Source organism: Gavialis gangeticus, unplaced genomic scaffold (assembly GCF_001723915.1).
Source record: "Gavialis gangeticus isolate Ggan-Ray unplaced genomic scaffold, GavGan_comp1, whole genome shotgun sequence".
Classification (NCBI taxonomy): domain Eukaryota; kingdom Metazoa; phylum Chordata; order Crocodylia; family Gavialidae; genus Gavialis; species Gavialis gangeticus.
Genome location: NW_017728992.1, coordinates 186584969 through 186610340, shown reverse-complemented (window position 1 = coordinate 186610340; position 25372 = coordinate 186584969). Strand labels below are relative to the sequence as shown.

General features: G+C 45.0%; 1 protein-coding gene across 2 annotated transcripts in view; it reads right to left on the bottom strand.

Annotated features, from left to right (window-relative positions):
• The window catches only part of NSMCE2 (NSE2/MMS21 homolog, SMC5-SMC6 complex SUMO ligase), a 274030-nt gene that overhangs the window by 196916 nt on the left and 51742 nt on the right, over positions 1-25372 (bottom strand). For both annotated transcript variants that reach the window (XM_019528155.1, XM_019528156.1), the window contains exon 3: positions 15506-15612. In XM_019528155.1, the coding sequence (XP_019383700.1) occupies positions 15506-15612 (107 nt within the window). The remainder of the gene's footprint in view (positions 1-15505; positions 15613-25372) is intronic.

Sequence of the window (25372 nt, the reverse complement as noted above, 5' to 3'; positions counted from 1 at the left end):
GGAGTGAAGGGTAGGGGAAGGGCACAGGCATATCATTGCCCCCCACCCCACAATCATTTACATAGGCCCCACAGGTGTCCTTCTTTTTTTTAAACTAAAATTATGGTAACCCTACAGGAATGCAACTCAGCAGAATGCAAATTTGTTCCAACAATAGCAGGAGCCTGGTGTTAGCATTTCAGGTGGTAAAATGCTTCCTTCTTGTATAGACAGACAAAGTTCTTTGGGCAAATCTGATATCTTTTATCAGATCAACTCAAATAGTTGGAAAAATTCTTCTTAGCAAGCTTTTGGGCACGTTAAACACCCTTCGTCAGGCTGAGGAAGCATCTGCAGATGGTCTGTGCTCTTCCTTCTTGTATGTGCTAACATCAGGCTCCTGCCATTGTTGGAACGAATTTGCATCTCTCAGAGCACAGAGACACACAGATACCTCACCACAAAAAAAATTCCTGCCCAGAAGAGTTTTCCATCTTTCCACTTTTCTGTGAAATATGAAACATCATAACCTGAAAGAAATATACTTCTACATCCTGCTTGCCACCAGAAAACTTAGAGGTAAAAAGACTTTCTCAACCTTTCTCTGTGCCTAACCTGGACAAAATGAACTATTCCAAACAGGAGACTTTACCACACCTTCAGTTCTCCTGTGAAATATGAATTTTCATTTCTGCCTAGGAGAAGTTTTACAATCTCTGCTCTCTCCAGTCCCTGATGAAGGGTGCATGTGCCCAAAAGCTTGCAAATAAATACAATAATTTGTTTGCAAATATCAAGTTGGTCTAATAAAAAATACCACCTCTTCCACGAGTTATGACTACTTTTCCAAAAGAATTTCAGATTTATTGAAGAGGTGGAGGGAGGGGAACAAAATATCTGCAGAGAGGACCGACTGTGTGTGTTCAGTCACCGGAAAATCTATGACAATGTTGAGAATTTAAGAACAAATGAAAACTTATCAGGTAATTATATTGACAAAACAAAGGTGCTGAGTGACAGTTTAACACATTTTTAAAGATGCTTAAAGACAAAGTACATTATTAAGTGTTATGAAAGTTAAACACACCCTTCAATGCAATGTACATCATATGTTAGATGACCAAGTTTGCTTCAGTCCAGGTGAGTTTCTCAGCAAAATAACCAAGGAATACATAATTGTGAATAATATCAACAGGTCCTAAATATGTAATTCCTTTGCCATCCCACCATCTTTAATAGAAACTACCCTCATAGTAATTTGGGGGTACTTTAAGAGTGTGTTGTTTAACTCCACCTTAGCATAAAATATCTATTATACAGAAAGGGAAAAAAACCTGAGGAATGGAGCATGCCTCTCAAGAAATAATTTGGATAAAAAAACCCAAAATTTACCATCAGAGGGGGAAAAAAAACCCTAAAAACTTCCTTAAATGAATTATTTTTTGTTTTTAAGAACATCCCATTTTAGCTGTATAAAAAACACACCCATTGTGATCCCTGGAAACAATTACATTAATTAAAACAAGACTCTGCATTTGGAGATAACCACATTAACAAACCCAACCCCAAAATCATTCCCAACAGACCGTAATTAACTCAGAGTGTGTGTGTGTTCAATCAATGGGAAAATGGGATTCAAAAGCCCTGCTGCTAACAGAGCCTTGCAACGAAGGCAGGATGAGCTGTACAGAAGGACATGCCCTTTGAAGCACTCCAAAGCACTGGGCAAGTGGATACACAGGAGAGCAAAGGTGGACAGAAGAGCATTCAGTGACTATGGGGAGGGCTCAGCTTTGCATCCGCCCACTATATGTTTGGGGAGGGCAAGAGGGGGACACCCGTGTGTGCAGCTGTGATGAATGTGAAGCACTCCAGCCAGGGGAGTACACTCTCTCCATGGCTGAATGCTTTGTTTTCAAAGCACTTCAAAGTGCAGCTTTAATCTGAAATGCTTCAAATCTTATATCTGTCTCCACCCTTGGGCTGCCCCAACTAGATTCACAACAATACAGAAAAAAAACATTAATGTAAGAGTGGCTGATTTTAACCTGAGTTAGCTGAGATGGGTAAACCTTGACTTAGTGGAGCTCAGTAGCTACTAATACAACCATTCTTTGTAGTTAGAATTTTATCCATCTCTCTCCCACTACATTAACCTAAGCTAACTAGACCTGACCTAAGTTAACTAAACTGCCTGAGAAGCAAGAATCCCAATCTCATATGCATGTCACCCTAAGGTTGAAGTTACACATTATACTTACACTGTGAAAAATACTAGCAATTTAAACTGTGTGTTATAGACTTCTTTGGCAATCCAAAAACTGCCCAACATGGGGTGGGAGACTAATCCATCTAGCCCAGGGGTTGTCAACCAGGGGTACGCATACCCCCAGGGGTATTTGGAAAGGTTCTAGGGTAAGTACAGTCGAGCAGGCAGGAATGGAGCACCGCCTCCCACCACCCCACACCACTGTCCCCCACCCCCTGCCCTGCTCCTGGGAGGCAATGGCAGTGGCTCCCCTCTGCAGGTCCCACAGGCGCCACCTGGCTGGCTGGACACAGGGTGGGGGGGAGCTTGCACATGGCAGCGGCCGCCACCACCATCCAGCCCCGCTCAGTGTCCAGCCACTGCCACCCTCCTCCCCCGCTCTGCACCATGTTATTAGCAGCCCTAAAACTGTTTAGTAGGCCCTATCAACGTCAAAGCTGATACTAGAAGCCAGTCACACAGAGTAACAAATAACAAGCCTCAATAAGGTGCAAACATCTGAGCAGAGACCCAGCAATCACTGGGCATGTCTACACATACATTTGATCCAACCTAAATTTACACTGGTGTAAGCTACTCCAGAGTGAGCACTTTTGGGCAGGCAGCTACACATGCAGGGATTAGGGAGCAGATTTGTTGGTCTTTGCACCAAGTTTCCTGCAGCCCCACAATGGGCCTCTGCTGCCACCAGGGGAACTCCAGGCTCCCCCTAGCCCAGGGCCAGAAGACAGCTGTCTCCTGGTCCAGGGAGGGGGCAATCCCAGGCCCCTGCCCTGATCCACCAGTGGGGCAGCTAGCAGCCGCCACTGACGGATCAGGGCAAGGGGACTGGGACCTACCCCACCCCTGCAGCTCTTTCCAAACCCTGTGTCTTGATCACCTGAATGGGGCACGGGGCTGGGACCTGTCCCTGACCAGAACAGTTCCAGCCCCCACCCTGCACACTGGGCAGAGCCTTGGCAGTTTGTTCCTTGGTCAGCTCTGCAAGCATGGAGCTGGGGGGAGGGGGGCTGAGGAGGAACAGGCTGAGGAGCTTGTTCCCCACCCAGCTCCATGAGCATGGAGCTGAGTGGGGAACAGGCTCCCGTATCCCCGCCAGTAGGGAGCTCCCAGAACCAGCTCTGCAACTGTGGGGCCAGTGTTGGGAGACGTATCTACAAGCACCAGCACTCAAACCATGAGGCCAGTGCTGGAAGACCCTTATAAGGAGATAAGGGTGTCCCAGCACTGGTGTCATAGTCATGGAGTCGGCGCTAGGAAATAAGGATCTCCCAGCCCCAATTGCCATCTTGGAACAGGGGGCTTGGAACTCCCTGTTGCCTAGGCAGGGGGACATAGTCCCTGTTCGGGATCCTGTGGCGAAGCCCGCCCTGCCAGCATGCAGCTCCCAGGGGCAGGGAGTTATCTCCCACCCCCTGATGGACGGCTGACTAGGAGCAGACTTTGCTCGTGGTCAGATGTCTATACGAGTGCTACTGCACCATTACTAATCTCGAGTAAATGTTCTACTTGCTTTTGCAGGTAGCAAATTTACTTGGGATTAGGGAGGTTTACTGCGTAGTAAGCATGTGCATGTGGAGATGCACATGCTTACTTTGCAGTAAATTATGCTAATGCACAGTTATGTGTTGCATGGTCAGTTACACTAACTTGCTCAGTGCATCTCTACCCTACTCCAACAGTTGTGGGTAACCCATTGAACCCCATTTGTGATGGGGATCAGGGATTGCAATTATTCCCCATGAACAAAGAATTTCCAGTAAGTGCGTGTCATAAGCTCGCGTTAAGTCCCTGCTCTTTGTTTAGGAGCCAGTGACCAGGAAGCCAGAGAACAGCGGTTGGAAACAGGGGAAGCAGTTTGCAGGCCAGTTCGTGTCGTTCCCCACCCCCTACATTTCTGAGGGTCAAGCCTCTCAGCTTGGTGTGAGGAAGCAGGAAAAAAAGGAACCCTTTGGGGCCAACAAGCAATAAACATGCCAACTCCAGGTGAGTTCACTAGGGAAGGTCTGCTTGGAAGAAAAGCAAAGGCAGATTAAGAGACCCAGGAAAATGGCTGGAGGATATTGCAATGCCACTGCCACTGCCTCTGCTCGCACCTGTGATGTTTCTGTCCAGGCAGGACTGCTCTTCATCGACGCTTCCACCCAGGTCCTGGTTTGGCACTGTGGGACTGCAGCTTCCAGATTCCTTCAAGTGATGGACAGGTCAGGGAGTGCCTGTGGTGAGCAGTGCCTCCTGGTGGTGTTTCTCGGAGCTGGCAAGAAAACTACAGGTGGAGGTGGCTAGGCTCCAAAGCATGCTCCACCATGAGGAGTTCATTGGTTTGATGCAGGAAGAGATCTCCGGAACTATGGAAGAAATGTCATATGTAGCTCTGGAGAAGCGAGACAGCATGGACACCCAAGAAGGTGGATGCTGGAGGCTTGTGACTTCTGGCAGCAAGCAAAGATCTTCACCTCCCCCCTGTAGTGGTTTGTCTGGAGAACAGATATGCAGCCCTAGCAGCAGAGAGGGAGAAGCATATTCCATTGGTGGAGGAAGACAGGCCAGGTCTCACCAAGGCGGGAAGGACTGAGACTACCACAATCAAGAAGCAACGGATAATGGTGGTTGGAGACTCCCTTCTGCGGGGGACAGAAGGAGCCATCTCCTGACCTGACCTGGTGTCTCAGGATGTCCACTGCTTGCCTGGAGCCCAGATCTGAAATGCCTTAGAGGGACTACTGAGGCTCATCTGGCCCTCTGACTACTACCCCATGCTACTCATCCATGTAAACACCAATGATACTGCCAGGGGAGACCCCAACCATATCAAAAGTGACTACAGGGCTCTGGGTGCAAGGGTGAGGGTGTCCTTCCAGTCAAGGGAAAGGGCCTGGGCAGGAGCAGGTGCATCCTGCAGACCAAAACCTGGCTGCGCAGGTGGTATCACCAGCAGGGATTTGGCTTCTTTGACAATGGGATGTTCTTCCAAGAAGAAGGATTGCTGGGACGAGATGGGATCCACCTGACAGAGGAAGAAGGCTCACTAGCAGACAGACTCATTAACCTAGTGAGGGGGGCTTTCCACTAAGTACACAGGGGGATGGAGACCAAAGCCCGGAGGTAAGTGGGGAAGCAGGAGCCCTGGAGAAAAGGCAAGTAGGAGGGGGCAACAGGGGAGGTGTTCTCATACTTCTTGAGAAATCAGGGCAATCAACTAGTTACCACAGATGCCTGTACACAAATGCACAGAGTCTTAGATACAAGCAGGAAGAACTGGAAGTTGCTGCACAGTCACAGAGCTATGATGTTATTGGAATAACAGAGACTTGGTGGGAGCTCGCATGACTGGAGCACTGTCATGGATGAGTACAAACTGTTCAGGAAGGGCAGGCAGGGGAGAAGAGGAGTTGTACTTTATGTAAAAGAGCCATATGATTGCTCAGTGTTCAAGTATGAAGCTGGAGGTTGACCCTAACCCAGAGAGACTCAACAGGCCTGAGGGGAAACCAACAAGGGTGATGTCATGGTGGGATCTGCTATAGACTACCAGAACAGGAGGATAGGGTGAATGACACTTTCTTCAAACAGCCTCATGGCGATCAGGAGAGGTCTTGAATGACTGGAAAAGGGCAAACTTAGTGCCAATATTTAAGAAAGGGAAAAAGGAGGATCCAGGGAACTACAGACCAGTCAGCTTCACCTCAGTCCCTAGAAAAATCATTGAGCAGATCCTCTAGGAATCCATTTCTAAGCACCTGGAGGAGAAAAAGGTGATTAGGTACACTCAGCACAGATTTACCAAGGGCAAGTTATGCCTGACTAACCCGATTGCCTTCTATGACAAGGTGACTGGCTCTGTGGATGGGGGAGACCGGTAGATGTGCTGTACCTTGATTTTAGCAAGGCTTTTGATACAGTCTCCCACAACATTCTTCCAGGCAAGCTAAGGACGTATGGGCTGGATGAATGGACTGTAAGATGGATAGAAAACTGGCTGAAGCATCAGGCTCAGAGGGCAGTAATCAAGGGCTCGATGTCTAGTTGGCAGCCGGTATCCAGTGCAGTGCCTCAAGGTTCGGTCCTGGGGCCAGTTTTGTTCAATGTCTTCATCAACAACCTGGAAGATGGCATAGAGGGCACCCTTAGCAAGTCTGCAGATGACAGAGGAGCAATAGATACACTGGAGGGCAGAGCTAGGATTCAGCGTTACCTAGACAAATTAGAGGACTGGGCCAAAAGGAATCTCGTAAGATTCAACAAGGACAAGTGCAAAGTCCTAAATTTAGGATGAAACAATCCCATGCACCAGGACAGGCTGAGGGCTGACTGGCTGGGCAGCAGCTCTGCAGAAAAGGACCTGGAGACTACAGTGACAAAAAGCTGAATATGAGCCAGCAGCGTGCACTCGTTGCCAAGAAGGCTAACGGCATACTGGGCTGCATTGGTAGGTGTGTTCCCACTACATCAAGGGAAGAGATTATTTCCCTCTATTCAGCACTGGTGAGGCCAAATCTGAAGTACTGTATTCAGTTTTGGGCCCCCCACTACAGAAAGGATGTGGACCAATTGGAGAGAGTCTAGTGGAGGGCAACAAAAATGGTGAGGGGGTGGGGCACATGACTTATGAGGAAAGACTGAGGGAACTGGGCTTATTTAGTCTAGAGAAAAGAGACTGAGAGGGGACTTAATAGCAGCCTTCAACTACCTGAAATGGTATTCAAAAGAGGATGGAAGTAGACTGTTCTCAGTGGTGGTAGATGACAGAACAAGGATCAAGGGTCTCAAGTTGCAGCAAGGGAAATTTAGGTTAGATATTAGGAAGAATTTTCTCACTAGGAAGTTAGTAAAACACTGGAACGGGTTACCTAGAGAGCTGGTGGAAGCTCTCTCTCTGAAAGTTTTCAAAACCCAGCTAGACAAAGCTTTGGCTGGGATGATCTACTGGGTCTGGTCCTGCTTTGAGCCCGGGATTAGACAAGATGACCTCCTGAGGTCCCTTCCAACCCTAACTTTCCATGCTTCTATGAAGACACACCCACTGAATAACAATGTAATTGAACATTATGGATATGTGAAAAGCCCAGAATTAGGGGAATTCAACTTGGAGGAGATTCAGCCCAATTCAGCTTGTGAACACTGAAATGGCAGGGTGGATGGAGTGTCCCACGGAAGCATCCCCCGCACACTCAGTGGCAAACCCAGAAATGGACCAGAAGTACTTCTGGGTCTGCCATGGAGCATGCAGGGGGACCCCCCTCCCCTGGCTTGGAGACTGGTGCCTCCTGGGTTTGGGGGAGCACCCTGGGTCCCCCCACAGCTAGTCGCTGAGCCAGGAGGGCACGGGGAGGGGGGTGCACCACTGAGCACGCAGGGGACCTCCCTGCGCTCTTGTGGGACGCTCCATCCACCTCACCATCTTGGCATTCATGAGCTGCACCTGGTACCTCGAGGTATGTAGAAAAAAAACATATAAAAGCTATGTCTATGGCCAAATGGCTGATTCTCCAAATCAGATTCAGCCAAATGAAATCAGGACAATGATCGGAATCAGTGAATTGAATCACTGTTCCCCGAACCAAGCCAAATCAAATCAAATACAGCCCGCTTTGCACACCCCTACCCAGAATAGGCTGCTCCTGCACAAATTAGCAGATACACAAATCAATTTAAGTAACACCTTTGATACTCAAGTCCAGGGCATCTGGCAAATAGCTAGCACAATGACTTGTTCAAGTCACTGGCAGAGCTACAAACAGAACCCAAATGTCCCTAGTTAGTCCAGTTCCCTACCCACCAGGCTATATTGGCAGCCTATGTAACAAGTAGTAGAAAGAGTGCCAGTGTGCCCATGGCACACTGAAATATGCAAGTGTCACCCAGAAAAACTTGCTGCGATAGATATCCAAGGGGGAGCTTGTGAGGGCTAACACAATAAGGCATTTTCTCTTCCTTTTTGGTTTTATAAAATAGGGGGAATACAATCTCTTTCCCCTGCAGTCCTCAGGTACAGGGTAGTGCAGTGAGCTCTAAAAAAGTCTAACACTTCCTTGCTTTAGAGACTCACAGGAGTATGGTGCCTGCACAGGTTACTGCCCCTCCTGGTCTCATCCAATTGCCTCACTCCAGCTCCACCTCCCTCACCCTTCTGCTCTACTCCAGCCTTCTCCCTCCTCCCGCCACTATTTTTCCCCCAATGCTAGCACCTGTCACCTTTACCCTTGGGCTCCTCCATCTGCTTCATCATAACCATACCTCTTCTTCCTCACCCCTCTACTTTAATCAGCCTAAAGTCTCTTCTTACACATTGCAAGGGGAGCAAGGGAGGGATGAAACTTTACACTTCATACCACTTACAAGCAACTGAAAACTGGGACTTAAAACAGGAAGGGATGGGCAATCTTAATTACAAGTGGTGTTACAGCCCCACCTTAACACATGCCTCTCATCAGCCCAATAAATATCCAGAATCTCTTCTGTCAAGTTCTTATTCAGAGCAGCTGGTGTGGAGCAAAAAAAAAGGGCGATCAAGGATGGTTTATCTTCCTTGTTCTCTGGACAGATCTGTATTATTCTGAGATCTTCTAAAGCTGACTGTGCTGAGTGTATCTGGACACCATAGCACAGTATGATGCCCAGGCTAACTTGGTACTGGAAGCAGTATAACTGGGTTAGTTTTCTGTTTGGCCTGGGCTAATTAACTCTGCAGGGTATTTTAGCCTAGGTGCAGAGTTGTACTAATTCACCTATATCCATTGACCAAATTAAGCTAGGTCTCAATGCATTAAGTACCATTTCCTCAGCACTGCATTGTGCACTTCAGACATATGCTAAATCACATCAACTAGGTACAGCTCCCTAAATATGCAATAAGAACACAAAGTATAGTAGTCTAGCGCATAGCCCACGCCCTATGACAAAGCTGAGTAGGAATCAGGACTGGTACCGGAGCAGGTATCTGGGCTCACTACCAGTTGCAACCTCCCCCCACACCCAGGGAATTTTCAGCTGGCTACATCAGCCTCTTCTCCAGCCTCTTTGTTCCTCTTAAGAAGTATATACAGGTCCTAACACAAAACATAAATCTGGCCTTTTGAGGTCATTTCATTGTTTGTTTAACTAAAAATAAGATTAGCATTAGGTTTCTTCCTCCTGGAGAATAGCCCAAATGTATTTGATTATTATGATGTGATTGGAAAAACAGAGACTTGGTGGGATAGCTCACATGACTGAAGCACTATAATGGATGGGTATAAATTGTTCAGAAAGGATAGGCAGAGGAGAAGAGGAGGAGGAGTTGCACTTTATGTAAACATATGATTACTCAGAGCTCCAGTACGAAACTAGAATAGGCCTCTTGAAAGTCTCTGGGTTAGGGTCAGAGGGGAGACCAACAAGGGTGATGTCATGGTGGGAGTCTGCTACAGGCCACCAGACCAGAACAATGAGGGGGATGAGGCTTTCTTCAAACACCTAGCAGAAGTTTCCCAATAACAGGTCCTGGCTCTCACGGGGGAGCTTCAATCACCCTGATTTCTGCTGGAAGGGCAATAAAGCAGTACACAGGCAATCCAGGAAGCTTTTGGACAGTGTTGGGGACAACTTCTTGGTGCAAGTGTTGGAAAGGGCAACTAGGGGCAGTGCTCTTCTTGATCTGCTGTTCACAAACAGGGAAGAATAGCTGGGGAACACAGAAGTATATACAAACATGGGCAGCTGCAACCACGAGATGACTGAAATCAGGATCCTGAGGAAAGGAACAAAGGAGAGTAACAAAGTAAGAACACGAACTTCAGAAAAGCAGACTTCGATTCACTCTGATGGGCAGGATTCCCAGGAAGTCAGTCTGAAGTAGAAAGGACTCTAAGAGAGCTGACTGTACTTTAAAGAAACCTTACTGAGGGCTCAGGAATGAACCAGCCTGAAGACTAGCAAGTATGCCAGAAGACCAGCCTGGCTTAGCAGAGAAACTCTTCAGTGAGCTAAAACACCAAAACGAAGCTTACAGGAATTGAAAACTTAGACAAACAACTAGGGATGAGTATAAGAGTTTGGCTCAGGCATGCAGGGATGAAATCAGAAAGGCCAAAGTGCAAATAGAGCTGAAGCTAGCAAAGGATGTGAGGGATAACAAGAAGGGTTTCTATAAGTATGCAAGTGACAAAAGTAAGTTCAAGGAAAGTGTGGGTCCCTTACTGAATGGGGGAGGCAATCTAGTGACAGATGATGAAGAAAAGGCTGAAGTACTCAATTCCTTTACCCCAGTTTTCACAGGCAAGAGTGCTGAAGGAGTTGGCAGATGTGACTGCAGAGCCACTAGCATCAAACTTGAAAACCTGTGGAGATTGAAAGAGGTCCCAGACAATTAGAAAACAGCAGATATAGTGCCCATCTTTAAGAAAGGAGGATCCAGGGAACTACGGACTGGTCAGCCTCACCTCAGTCCCTGGAAAAAATCATGGAGCAGATCCTCAAAGAATCCATTTCTAAGCACTTGGAGGAAAAGAAGGTGATTAGGAACAGTCATCATGGATCCACCAAGGGCAAGTCATGCCTGACCAACCAGACTGCCTTTTATGACAAAATGACCAGCTCGGAGGAGGCTGGAAGGGCAGTGGATATAATGTACCTTGACTTTAGCAAGGCTTTTGATATGATCTCCCACAACATTCTCACAATAAGGAAGTGCAGGTTGGATAAGTGGACAGTAAAGTGGATATAAAACTGAATGGACTGTTGGGCTCAAAGGGTAGTAATCAATGGCTCAGTGTTTAGTTGGCAGTCAGTATTAAGTGGAATGTCCCAGGGGTTGGACTTGGGGTCGGCTTTGTTCAATAACTTCATCAATGACCTGGAAGATGGGATGGAGTGCACTTTCACCAAGTTTGCAGATGACACTACAATGGAGAGAATGCTAGATATGCTGAGAGGGTAGTGCTAGGATTCAGAGAGACCTCAACAAATTAGCAGAGTGGACCAAAAGAAATCTCATGAAGTTCAATAAGGACAAGTGCAAAGTCCTGCGCTTAGGACAGAACAATCCCATGCACTGGTACAGCCTGGGGGCTGACTGGCTAAGCAGCAGCTCTGCGGAAAAGGCCCTTCTTGTGAAGAAGGCTATCAGTGTACTGGGCTGCATTAGTAGGAACATTGCCAGCTTATGGAAGGAAGTGATTCTTTCCCTCTATTTGGCACTGGTGAGGCCACATCTGGAGTATTACGTAAAGTTTTGAAAACCCCTACAGAAAGGATACGGACAGATTGGAGTGAGTCCAGCAGAGGGCAACGAAAATGGTTACGGGGCTCGGGCATATGACTTCTGAGGAAAGGATGAGGGAACTCGGCTTATTTAGTTTGGAGAAGAGAAGACTGAGGGGGGATTAACAGCAGCCTTCAACTCCATGAAGGGGGGGGTCCAAAGAAGATGGAGCTGGACTGTTCTCAGTGGTGGGAGATGACAGAACAAGGAGCAATGGGCTCAAAGTTGCAGCAAGAGAAGCTTAGGTTAGATATCAGGAAGAACTCTCTCACTAAGAGAGTAGTAAAGCACTGAAACAAGTTACCCGGAGAGGTGGTGGACTCTCCATTCTGGGAGGTTTTTAAGACCTGGCTAGACAAAGCTTTGGCTGGGATGATCTAGTTGGGGATCGTCTTGCTTTGAGCAGGGGGTTGGAGGTCCCTTCCAACCCTAGAATTCTGTTTCTATGTAATTTATAGGAACACATACACAGAGGGGAAAAAGAGAAGTAGGAACAAGGCAAGTCATTACACAGGTACGCTAAATCTTGTAGCAGAGGGAGTTTCCATGAATGAAGGATTTCCCACAGTCTATTTTTGTTCATAGTACTGCAATCCAATTGTTCATTTCTTACTCAACAGGTCGCTGATTCACCCAGAAGAGGATGCTGCTTCTGCTGCAACTTAGGCCAATATAACTTGGCTTTTGTACACATGTAACTATACTTCCTTGTCATTTTCAGTGTAAGCTTTTGTTTTATCATGTAGACATTTGAGTGACAAGGGTATGGATTGTTTAAAGTGAAGGGGGGAGTGGGGTTTCAAGTATTAACAGCAGTTATCAGCAGAAAGATGTATTCTTTCAACCTCATGCTTTGTACTGCCACATGATGTTCCCTTTAAGTGAGGTTCATAACAAGAAGGTGAAGCATAAATCCCCTGTCACACGTTTGAGATCACTGCGTTCTTCAGTTTATTCATATACAATAACAAAGAACAAATAAGCACAGAGAACAATCAGATGGGTATTTTTTTCTGACTTGTAGGTCAAACTCTGTTAACACTTCATAAAAGATGAAATCTGCCTCTGAAGAATAAGAGCTTGGTACTTTGTTCCACAGAAAATGTTGGGACTTCTCTTGGGTCCTTCCCAATCAGTGAAGAGCCTGGCCAAGGGAAGCTGCTTTAATGGAATAGTCTGCCTGCAGCTGGTTCCACTAAAAGCAGTCCCGACTTCAACAATTATGAAGAAGGTCAGAAAGGCAGGAAGAGGGAAAGATGATGGGCAGTTTGGAGGCCAGCCATACACAGCAGAGTCTGCTCACTGAGGTCAGATACTACAGTGATAGGTACAGAAGAACAAGCACTAAAAGATGACAGAGAACTAACTTCTATTGCCCAGAAGCAGTTACAGGAAAGCAACTGCTGTTCTCCCCTGCTATCTCTGTACTGTAGCAAGGATGGCACCCATATGATGCTTTAGTTCCTCACGCAGTCACCTGCTCAGAATATCAATGGTGGAAAGTACAAAGTATCCCCCATTCAGGGTTGGGAAATAGAATAGGAGAAGTGGGGCAGAAGATTAATCATTATATTTTACCGAGCATATAACTTCTCATACTCTTAACTGTATAGACTGTCTTGGAGCTGCAGCTGCTGTTGTTACTTGAAGCAAAAACGGAAGGCTTTGTTCACGCTGCCCCTCCTATTCCAGCTGCTATGCCTGTTCCCCAACAATGATATGGAACGAAACTATTAGAGGGAGGGAACTTGTTTTAGCAAAAAACTGAAGAGTCTGTGGGACATTTACAACAAAAACTAAATGAAAATTCTTCTCAAGACCACGTGAGTGTATAAGCATACATACATGCACATACAGAGTTGGCAAATCCACACGTTAAAGATACACATTCATCATTCCCGTAACAAAGTGCCCCCAGAATAATCTCCAGTTCAACCAAGCTCCAAAGCACATAAAATCAGTGGGAACCGAGTATGTATTAAAGTGCTTTCCTAAGCAGGCAATGAGCTTGCTCTCATCTCATGCATAAAATTAAGTATGGGCATGAGTGCATTGCTGACTCCTGGGCTCAAGAAATAAACATCTTTTAATGTCAAAAGTCCATTAAAATAGCTATTACAGAATCATACAATGATAACATATTGGTTAATTAGATGGCCAGTTTCTATTTTGTTAAATAGATTGCAGTCCTGATTCACATGTTGCCAATTCTCCTGTTACTGGAGACTTAAAAAGGTCTGGGTCAAGTGTACCAGGAGACATTTAAAAATTACGTGTACTCTAACAAAATATGTTGACCTTTGTCTGGCGTTTGAAATATTTAAACCAGGACCTCAGCAATTATGTGATAAGTGCAAAGGGAATGCTTATTAGAGCCAATGCAGGAAACAGTACTTATAGTTAAAGTTGCCCAACATTTGTCATTATAAGCACTGTTTCCAGAACCTTACAAAATAGAGAGCTTTACCAAAATAGTTACATGCTGCACACCTTAACCTTACTGTGCCCCTCCCTTCCCCCACCCCTGGAAAATTACCACAAAAACAACACAGCCATTTCTGAGAACAAGAGGAGAGAAAAAATACATTATTTTGTTCTGTGAAAATTCCTGACACCTGTTGCACAGAAAAAAATGATGCTGCAAGCTTTGGAGCAGAGATCTGCTATCCGGCAGGCAGGTTACAAGTTTTTTTTTCCTGGTTCTGTTAAAAACCAAGAGAAAATTGGTCAAACAATGAGCTTCTAAAAGTCTGTTTGCCAACACTCAGCCAAGACTATTTACAATTTGACAGGCAGAGTCTCCAAAGAATCAATCTGTACTGAGCATAAACTACAGGGCTGAAGGGACTGAAAAGGACTTCCCTTGCGACTGTTCTTAATGGCAGCTGGAGACTGGTGTGGGGTCAGATACAGGAACTGAAAGCAACAAGACTAGCTTCCTTGGATTTTCAATTCTCCCTTTGCTGATGCCCAGAAAGCAGTGAGGAGAAAAAGAATCTGCCCTGCAAGGAGGCAGAAAAGTGAGGAGCCGAGTCAAGTGAGTAGCAAATAGACAATCTGAAAGGAGGAGCCAGTGGAAGTTGAGATATGACAAGGCACCAGAGCTAAAGGGAGCATAGGAGAAATGGGAACTGGGATGAGGAACCAAGGGATGAAGACTGCAGTGATGTTGGGGAAGAGAATGGACAGACTGGCAGGTTCAGTCAAATAAAGAAACGTGCTTGGGGAGAAGGCATCTGGGTGGAAGTTAGGGAGGGGAAAGTCTGTAACTACGAATACAGAGGACTCCAGAACCTGGAATGAAACCCAAGATTCCCAAATTGCATCATTCCTCTGTTGTCAGCAAAAAGCTGTGAAACCCACTGCCAAACTGTGTAGCTCATCCCCCTCTAGTGGCTTGCTTATATAAGAGACAGCAACCTTCTGTTCAAGTGGTACAGGTCTGTCTGTGGTATGACTAAGTATTCTGGCTCTGCCAATAACTCCACATGGGAGTGAATCTGGGGTTCTATATCATGGAACTCATCTTTGTTCAATTACTATTTTAAAAGCCAAAGTGATTTGCTCAGCATCACACGGAAGCTGGTAACACAGAAAGTGGCATTTCTCATTTGTGAAAGTGACATTCAATTTTTAAGTCACATCATCAGCTTCTCTGTTTCTGAAGCCACCTGCCTCATTCCCTACACAAACAAAGCAGGCATTTTATAGGACCACTGTCTATTAACTACACGATCCTGATTCGTTTCTTGAGGACTGCCCACCTTGTGTACTGACTTGGGCAGGGGTGCTGTGGAGAAATAATGTGAGTGTGCAATTAATAGCTATTACTGTCCATGCACACAAGGATGCCAAATCACAACTGCATTGGCAACCTCAATTCTGTAATCTCCCAACCTTTAATGCTTGGTTTCATAACCTTCATGTTTTTAATGTAGTTTTTTACAATAATTAAAAGAAAGTGTATTACAAAGTTACAAACATTTTCCATATTTAAGAAAATAGTGATCAGTTACCTGATTTACTGTAGCTTCAATTGCTTGCATGTAATGGTTTAGTTGTCTGTCCATTGTGGCATATTCTAACATCACATTTTCCATAGTGTTAACCTCCTCTGTATCATCTGCAAAACAAAATATTCTGTATGTAGGTGTTCATCACTATTTTACATAAATGGGAACACAACTGATTAGGAGTTAACTGAAGTCATTTGCAATTGTTTTAAGAGTAAATATGAAAATACAATATTAGGGATGACTTACATCCCAATGAACATAAATTCTGTTACGTGAAGATACATCAAGCTCTTCATAATTTAGTTACAGCTGAGATCCGTGAAGGGTTAAATAGTTTATAAAATCTCCATAACTATCAGTTTAAAAGCATATATCTTACTATTTACAATTAGCTAGTTAGTTCCACATATAGTTGAGCTCTATATATAGGCTAGTTTATAGAAATTTCTTATTATGAGGTATCTTTCTAAAATATGTTTCAACAACAAAGCAACTGGGCTGCAAAGAGGAGTCACTAGAAAAAAAAAAGATAAGGTGATTCATCAAGCAATCACATGACTATAACGATTTTGCTTGGCATTAAAATCAATGGATGAAAATGTACTTTATGTCCCCTGATTACCCTGGATAAATTATGATTGAACTGCAAGTCACTGGAATAAAAGTTTAATATACTCATACTCTGCATTCGACCAGGCTGTGGCAATTCGTGTCATAAAATGTAATGCCATTAAATTATTTAATTCTGTTAATTTCATAATGGCAAGTCAGTGCTTTTCTTTCTTTGCAGATACAAAAGGCAAATAAAATAACCTATGAAGAACTTCTTAAATTTGTGAATATAAATGTAGAAACAACATTCAAGATTTGTATTTTTCAGCAGGTATTTTTCACGTTTCTCAACCTGAGGTTATATTCCTTACCTATTTTGCAATGATTAATCATATTACATTTCTTGAGTAACTTCAACAAACAAGTTACTCAGACAGACACTTCCCAGGTTTCATGCAAGTGAGAGAGAGTGTGTGTGTAATTTCAGTTACCAACACCTAGTCATTAGGCAATCAGGGTATTTTCAGCAGAAGTTGTATTTCGTGACTCATCACATAGTCTGAGAAATATTTAATAGAAACCTAAGTGCCCTCTCTCATTGCACTGTAGTTCAAAGCTATAATTAGTCCCCTTTCTCCTTGATAAATATTCATATTGTAAAATAAAAACCGAGTCAGCATTTTATAACTCTGGAAATAATGGAAGACTGAACAGTATGGACAAATTGAACAGTAGCAGTTCTTAAATGTTGCCTACTGAAACACAGTGAACAGACAGTATGTGTTCAGTAAGTCATATTTTACTCTTTTGCATCTCTCCTAATTCACTGTCTTCATCTTCAAATTATGCTTCCAGCTTCCTGTTTCAGCTGTTACCTTTCACAATGAGAAATTATGCTTCTAGCTTCCTGTTTCCTGAATTATCGAAGTGTACTTTTTTCCAGTAGAATTCTTCTTTATCATACGACACCATCACAAAAGGAGCACAACTTTCTGTGAGACCAGGAGTATCAATCATTGTAATTCCCTCCTCACAGAGCTCCCACATGGCCTGGAGCTTGTGCAGAACACAGAAGTAGCCCAATGCCTCGCTTATATAAACAATCACAGACAAATTAAGCATGTCCTGGGTCCTTTACACTGACAGCATAGAAGAGGAGGATTGACCAAAAGCATTAGAACAGTGGTTGTCAACCAGGGGTACGCATACTCCTAGGGGTACTTAAAAAGGTTGCAGGGGGTACACAGAACTGATTTGGCTGATAATGTGGCTGGTAAATACAGCATGCCTGCACGCAGCCACAGCACAACACACAGGTAGCCAGGAGCGCAGCCCAGCAGTGTGGAGAGCAGCCTGGTCTGGCTGGTAAGCCTGTTGTGAGGGAAGGGGCATTGGTAAGGGGCAGATCTAGGCCCCAGTGGTGGGGAACAGAGTGGGGCTGGGGCAAGGGCAGGGGTTGGGGCTCTCCAGCTGGGGAGGGACACGGGACTGAGCTGCGCACAGCGGGAACCTGCCACTACACATACCCCCAAGAGGGCATGAGCAGCATGTGCCCTCAAGCTTGCACACGTGGCGCCACAGTGGGCTGGGGCTGGGGCAGAGCCAAGCTGTTCCTGGTGGGAGTGTTGGGCTGGGCTGGGCTTGGGGTTGGTGGCACTGGGAAGGGGCCTGGGGGGCTACAGCAAACTCTGGAGTGGCTGCAGCCCCTCCTGTAGCCCCCCTCCCGACGCTGCCACCGCTCGCCCCAAGTGTAGCCTGGCCCAGCCCCAGCCGGGAAGAGCCCAGCGCTGCTCCAGCCCCAGCCCACTGGCAGTCTGCCCTGCCCCACATGCAGATCCAGGAGCACATGACCCCCCCATTCCCTCCTAGGGTGCTTGTAGCAGTGGGAGCCGCCTCCCCCCCCATTCCCACCAAACGAGCCTCTTGCATTTCCGTCCCGCCGTGCAGTGCCTGCCCCAACCCCCATTCCCTCCCTCACCACAGAGACCTCGATCTGCCCCTGCCTTGCCCCTTAAAAAACAAGAAAAAAAAAATGTAAAAGGGTACAAGAGCTGAAGCTTTGAAACAGAAGGGGTACACTTGTTAAAAACAGCTGAAAACCCTTGCATTAGACCAGGGGCGGGCAATTATTTTGGGCGGAGGGCTGCTTACAGAATTTTGCCAAGTCATCGAGGGCCGCATGACAGGCAGCCCAGAGCAGATTAATATTAATTTTCTAAACTTTTTAGGGGCCCCACAGGCCAGATAGAATGGTTTGGCAGGCCGCATCTGGCCTGCAGGCCGCATTTTGCCCACCTCTGCATTAGACCATCAGCAGAGCTACACTGACTTTGATAACTACTTCAGTTTGCACTAGATAAGGATTTGTTCCCACATCGGCCTTACTTGTTTACAGAAATCAATTAGAAATTAAACTTGTTTCAGAGCATATTTGCATCTGCAGGTGAGCACCCGTTGATTTTGGTTACTGTAAAAAGATAGTTTTTCCTCCCCAGTATCCACCCTTCCTCCCTCATCTTCAAAGAAACCTTTTACCAGTCCAAGCCTTTGTTACTACGTAAATTAGAATATTTCTTGAACCCAGGCATTTATGTGCATTATCATGGAGCTAAAAAGGTATAAGCAACTGTAGATCCAGCTGTATACCTCTAATATTCTATTTCACCTTCTACTGTCTGCTTCAAAATCCAAACACTTTTTTTTTTGTTTTGTTTATACCCATCATTTTGCAATTCTCTCTTTTGTTTTGTTGAAGGTGCTCATTGATTTATTCATAATATAGAGTAATCTTTAGTTTTCTATACAGCTGCTGGAACCCTCTCCCAAGATCTATCTGATGTTAACTGCCAGCAGCATAAAAAATTAATTTCTATCTAGATGACGACTCTCTCAACTCAATCTCTGCATCCTGTGTTGATAGTAGCAAAGATTTAAGTCTTGTTCAACCCCAATCCCACAAAATAGCCCATGAGGCATAAAGTAACACCCAGATGATCTCCAGAGATGCATGGAAAATCCACAGCATTTCTGCTAGAAACTCCTCACTAGATGATTTTGTGTTGTTTGGGGGACAGGGCTATGAGGCTCTACAGTAAAGATAACAGACTCCAAGATTATATGACAATGCAGACTTCAGTCTTCATCTACTCCTGCTATACTGAGTCTGGGTGCCAAATGAACTCTTTGAAAACTTTAAGGAGAAAAAAACAGAGCCAGAGACCCTATTGAGCCATCCTCCATGCAGAATTAAAAGGCCATTTACACTGTCCCATTTAGAGCAACATGGGAACATCTGGCCACTGACTTTAGCAAGGAATCTGCACAAAAAAATTTAGTTAATTTTGCCAGGCCAAGGAAAGGGTAATTAAATCTGCTAAACTGTTTATCCTGCTTACTAGTACAGTGCGAGACAAATCTCTCTCTGGGTAAAACAGGGGTGGGCAATTATTTTGGCTGGAGGGCCACTTAACAAGCTCTGTCGAGGGCTGCGCACACAAAAAAATTTCAGAAGATATCATTTTAAGAAATTATAGATAAAAAAAACATACTAAAAATCAAACATCTACTATAACATATTTTAATTCAAAAAATAATTTGTCCTGATTTATGTGTTTTTAAGTAGTACATATAGAGGTGATTACATAACAGTTCAAAATAAGGTCTAACTCTTGCATATAGTGTACGTGTGCGCACACTGCCCCGTGTACTAGGTCCCAGGAGATGGCTGACAGTTGGGAAAGAGAGAGGGAGGAGGACAGGAAGCGCATGCAGCAAAGCTCTCTGAGACAGCGTGGTGCGGTGCAGGTGCGGTTTCCCCCCCCACATCCAGCCGATGGCTGCCCGGTGGCGCTCTGCATGGGGCTGAGCTGCATCCATTCCCACCTGAGGCATCATGCCCGCACCTGCCCCATGCCTGCAGACAGCACTACCCTAGCCCTGGCCAGTGCACACAGCTTCCCAGCAGGGCTGCCTTTCACCCATTCAGCCACACTCAGGTAGCTGCTGTTCATCATGCCAGTTGGGCAGAGTGGGTAGAAGGCAGCCAGGAGCTAAAGCCCCACACACCGGAGCAGAAGCTGCCTGGCTGCAGCTTCCCTCTACCCACTGGGCATGTGGTGCCCAAAACACCCCCATGGCCACCGCCACTTTGCCACATTGCCTGCTACCAGAGATGCACAGCAGAGACAGAAGAAGGAGGAGCCGCTGGAGTCGAGGGAAACTGAGCAGTACCTGGCTGGCTGCAGCCACCAGGAAGCTGTGCTGGCCAAGGCTGGTGCCAGGGGGGTGCTCTCAGCAGGTGTGGGATAGGTGCAGGCAGAAGCACAACACTGGCTGCCTCAGGCCAGAGTGGGTGAGGCTCAGCCCCATGAGGAGCACCATGGGGGCAGCCACAGGTTAGATACAATCAACTGGTGGGCTGGATCCAGACCACAGGCCACATTTTACCCATTCCTAGGGTGGAACATGCAGGTAGTGCTATATATGTGGTCTCCTTGCTCTTACCAACAAAATCTGAAACCACTGCCGAGGCATAAAGCTGAGACTAGTGCCTTCTTCCCATACAAAAGAACAATGGATTCAAAAGACAAGGAGGAAAAGGGCTATGGCATATTTACACAAAATCCGCATACTAAAATGACAACATAAGCCACATTATTTTTGTTAATTTGTAGCAAGTCCTGCAGTGTTCTCTCCCTTTCTCACATTTAGGCTTGATATATACTAATCTTTCATTAAGAAAATGAACAGCTATGGCAGACAGAACCCCGTTATTTCTACTACTTTCTTCTAAGTAACCTCAGTTTCCCCCACCCAGTCCTCATCTAACAGCAGTGCTCACAGTATTTTTCCTTCCTCTTTAGAGGCACATGAACCACCTTCTCAGGGCTGACAGATATGGTACTCCATGAATCACAGGAAAGGTTTGTGCAGCAAGTAACTGTCACCCTCCTCCCTTGGCCCAAATGAATCATACCCACTGCATACTGAAACTTTACTGGCCTAAATCTTCCCAAGCTTTGAAAGGGGAAAAAGAGGCCATGGTTAAATGCAGCATCAGAGCTGTGTCACATCTGCAGAGAATACTGCCTTAACAAAAAGCTTAAAAGAGCTTTATGTAAAAATAAATAAATAATAAGGTTGCTGCTGATCTTACGCTTGCAAGTTGCCTTTAAAAATGGAGCATAAACAAAGGGGTGGAGCCCCATTGAGGCAAGAGGCATATTATCTTTAATTACCTTCTGCCCTTTATTCTTCCGGTCCCCAGCCAAGGGCCTGTTTCCAAATCTTAAAAGAAATTCCTCACCGTCTTTCTGCTCCTGCAGGTTACACGTGTGGCTGCAAGTGCTTAAGGATAAATGTCAGCCTGCCCTCGCAGACACAAAGATACTCTTGGTGGAGTGAACTACACATGTGTCCTGGTCCAGCCTCTATTTCTCGTCCATAGCACGTGCTCTTTGAGAGGCAACAGAATCCTACGTATATCCAAGGGTAGCCTCTCCCACACGCTGATGATTAAGAGAAAAAATTCTTTGAAACTTTTTCTCCTCAAAGGGTCACTTCCATTTTACAGTTCCCATTTTGTCTTTCAAATTTGGGGGGTTTTTTTGGTTATATGAACTCCCTTACTCCTAGAACACACTTTGCATTTGGTGACCTTCCCTCCTGTGGAAAGGACTGTGGACGCTCATTAGTTCAGCAGGCTAAGGGATGATGTTCATGCTGACGACAAATCCAAGGCATTCCCTTTTTACCGTCCATTTTTGTGCCCTTCGCTGTTATGTCTCATACCCAAACCCCATCTGCTAGGACAGCTGCCTCCAAAGCACTCAGAATAACCAGAGTAGAAACAAGCAGTTCTGCTTTGGGCCAAATAATTCTGTTCTGCAAACTGCTGGGTCTGTGCCTTTTTGGTATCTAATGAAATTTTCTCCTAACCTTGCTTCAAATTCATATCAAAAGAATTTACAGGCAGTCCTCAACTTACGACATTTCAAGTTGCAGCAAACGTCACCAATGGTGTTATAAATTGACACCCTTTTTCGACGTTCCAACGTGGGTTTCAACTTTATGACGGTCGATTCAGCTGCATCCAGCTAATAAGTCTGTTGTGGTAGAAGGAGAGGGGAAAGGAAGGGGCATGGTGGGGGGGAAGATCAACCCCTCATGGTGAGGGAGGGACAGGGGTTGGGAATGGGGCTGGGGCAAGCACTGCCCAGCCAGGGCCAGGCAAGTGCAGGACTGAGCTGTGGCTCATTGGGGGGTGGGGACGGGATACCATGACACGACAACACATTGATCTGCCCCACCACGCCCCTTCCCTTCCCCCTCTCCTTCTACCACAACGGGCTTACCAGCTGGAAACAGCTGTATCGACCGTCATAAAGGAACCAATCCCCCATTTATAACACTGCTCTTATAGGAAAATTGGTTCTGACTTACGATATTTCAACTTAAGATGCAGTTTTCAGGAACCAATTGTGTCATAAGCCTGAGGACTGCCTGTATTCCAAACAGTATGTATAATCCCAAACTTTTATCAATTTATATACAATACCAGAAAATCTGCACATTCTAGTCAAGTCTCCTTGCATCAAGATTAAAGTATGCTAAATTCACTAAATATCTTTCTATTTTTACTACATATGTCCTTCATTCAGACAAAAGACAGTTCAAAGGTCATGGTCCTCATCCTCCAAGCCTTGTCTGTTTGGCACTGAAATCAGGTACCTGAGAGTCTCTCTCTCCATTACCATGACCTGCAGTTGCATGACATTAGGAACACTTCTCAAATCAAAATTAGGGGTATGCCTCTGCCAAATCTTTCTATATATTAAAAAATGTACATTAAAAATATAGTTCAAAGCTGTTTCTCATAAAATGTAATTGTCAAAGGATCAAGCTGACCAATCCCAATTGGTTTATTGATTAAAATTAAAATCAGTCACCCGACAAGATGCTGATTTATGTGTTACCAATCCAAAAGGAGTGACACAGCAGTTGCAATTCTGGGAAGGAAGTAGTAGCATTTTCTTTCATTGACTTGTATGTTATGCTTTTTCTTCTTTATCGTACCTTGTACACATCAAAAAAGTTAGCAAAACCACAAGCAGTCTTAGTCTGTCATTATTTCCTTTGACAAGAATTTACTAACAATCTCATAAATTCTCCCTGCCTCACCCCCACCCCTTCCTCCTCACTCCAACTGTTTGGGGGGTTTTTTGAGTTTTTTTTTAGATGCCCTGCAGTTAGTACAGAGGCCACAACAGTTCAACTATTACTACATTTTCATATTAAAGCTTACCATGTGTACAAAGAAAAGCTAAGCATTTAGCATAGCAGCTCATACAACTTAGCATAAATGTTTATCCTTAGAAATATATGAATTCTTAACTGTTATATATGCTTAAACATTCTTTTAAGATAAGCAACTTCAATTAAAGACCATGCTGTAGCATACATCATTCTCTCTCCAAAATTAGAAAATACCAGATTGAAGACAGCCTGTGCAAACTAAATTTGCATCCCTCATGTATATGCATTGGAATAGTTTTTAATTGTAATATGACATACTATTTCTTCCCCTGGGGTCTTGCCTCATTCAGTGCACAGGATGGATGGGACAGCTTTGGTCATCACCAATGTTCACGTTTTTAACATACACAAGAGACTTCTACTGCATGAGCTAATAGAATAACTAGTAGCAGTAGTAGGTTGTTAGCCTCTATATCAGTGGTTCTCAACCAGGGTGCTGCAAAAGGGTGCTGTGAGACTGCACTGCTAGAGCAGCCCAGTAAAAATGCCCCAAGCTGCTGCGTTTTAGTTGTTGGCTGTAGCCATGTTGGCCTGAGGACATAAACAGACATGGTTCTTTGGGTAAATGTGCATCTTTTATTAGAGCAACTAAATAATTGGGAAAATTGTTCTTTGCAAGCTTTTGGGTACAAACACACTTCTTCAAGCACAAGGAGAGTTTGTTGTTTCTGTGTATGCTCTACTGGGTTGAATGGAAACCAGTATGCAAAATGCAGGTCTGTGAAAATGCAGATGTTTGGCAGTGATAATCAGAGGCCCTGGGAGACAATATATATGAAATAGGTTGGGGGAAAGGCAGGGAGAGGGAAGAATGTAGCTGGTAAAATGCAGACCGGTTACCTAGATGATCAGAGGCCAGACAAGTTATAATATGCCATAAATCCAATGTCTATATTTAGTCCATGATTTTTTGTATCCAGCATATTTATTAAATGAAGTCTCAGTTCTAATCCTCAAAGGAAATTTATAAAACACCTTTTGTAGACAAGCATATGAACTTCACTTCATAAATCTACTAGATACAAAAAATCATGGACTAAATACAGATACTAGATTTATGGCACATTATAACCTGCCTGCCATCTGGTAACCTGCCTGCATTTACCAGCTATGTTCTCCTCCTCCCCTCCTGCCCCATCTCACACCTATCATCTCCCAGGGCCTTTGATCCTCACTGCCAAGCATTTGCATTTTCACAGACCTGCATTTTGCATATTGGCTTCTATTCCACCCAGGAGAGCACACAAAAAAACAATGAACTCTCTCTGTGCTTGAAGAAGGGTGTTTATACCCAAAAGCTTGCAAAAAAAGAATTTTTTCAACTATTTAGTTGGTCTAATAAAAGATCTCACACTTACCCAAAGAAACTTGTCTGCCGAGCTGCTGTAATATGCATGGGCTCTTCTGCCTGAATTAGGGCTCTCTGAGTGATCAACCTAAAGCAGACAGGAGAGCTGGCTACTGCTGTAGTCCTTCCTAGACCAGCCCTTCCATCCACAAAACTTCTCCTGGAACGAAATGCACGTGGGACAAATCCATCTGCCCCACATGCCTCCATTTCTAGGAGATGCAGAGATGCTTGGCAAGATCAGACTAGGAAGAGCTGCAGCACCTACTGGCTCTTCTGCCTGTTTTCGGCTGATCAGAGAGCCTTAATGCAGGCAGGAAAGTGAGTATGCGGCAGCCTTCTTGGTCTAGCTTGTGTAGCAGGCACACAGGACACTTTTTCCTTGTCATGGCAGCAGCAGCACCCCAGCCAAGAACCACTGAGGTAAGCTGAGGCAGCAAACTTTAGTCTGGAGGAGCCATGCAGTGTAACCGAACGGGATCCATACAAAAACCAAGCACAGGATGTTAAAAGAACTCTGTATTAACTCCCCAAACAAGTATAATAAGTTCACCATTTAAAGAGGCAGAGCTCAAGACAGTATCCCAGGTTCAACAAGGATTTTTTCAATTCTTTTTTTTTTTTTCTTTTTTTTTTTTAACTGAATGGTCTAA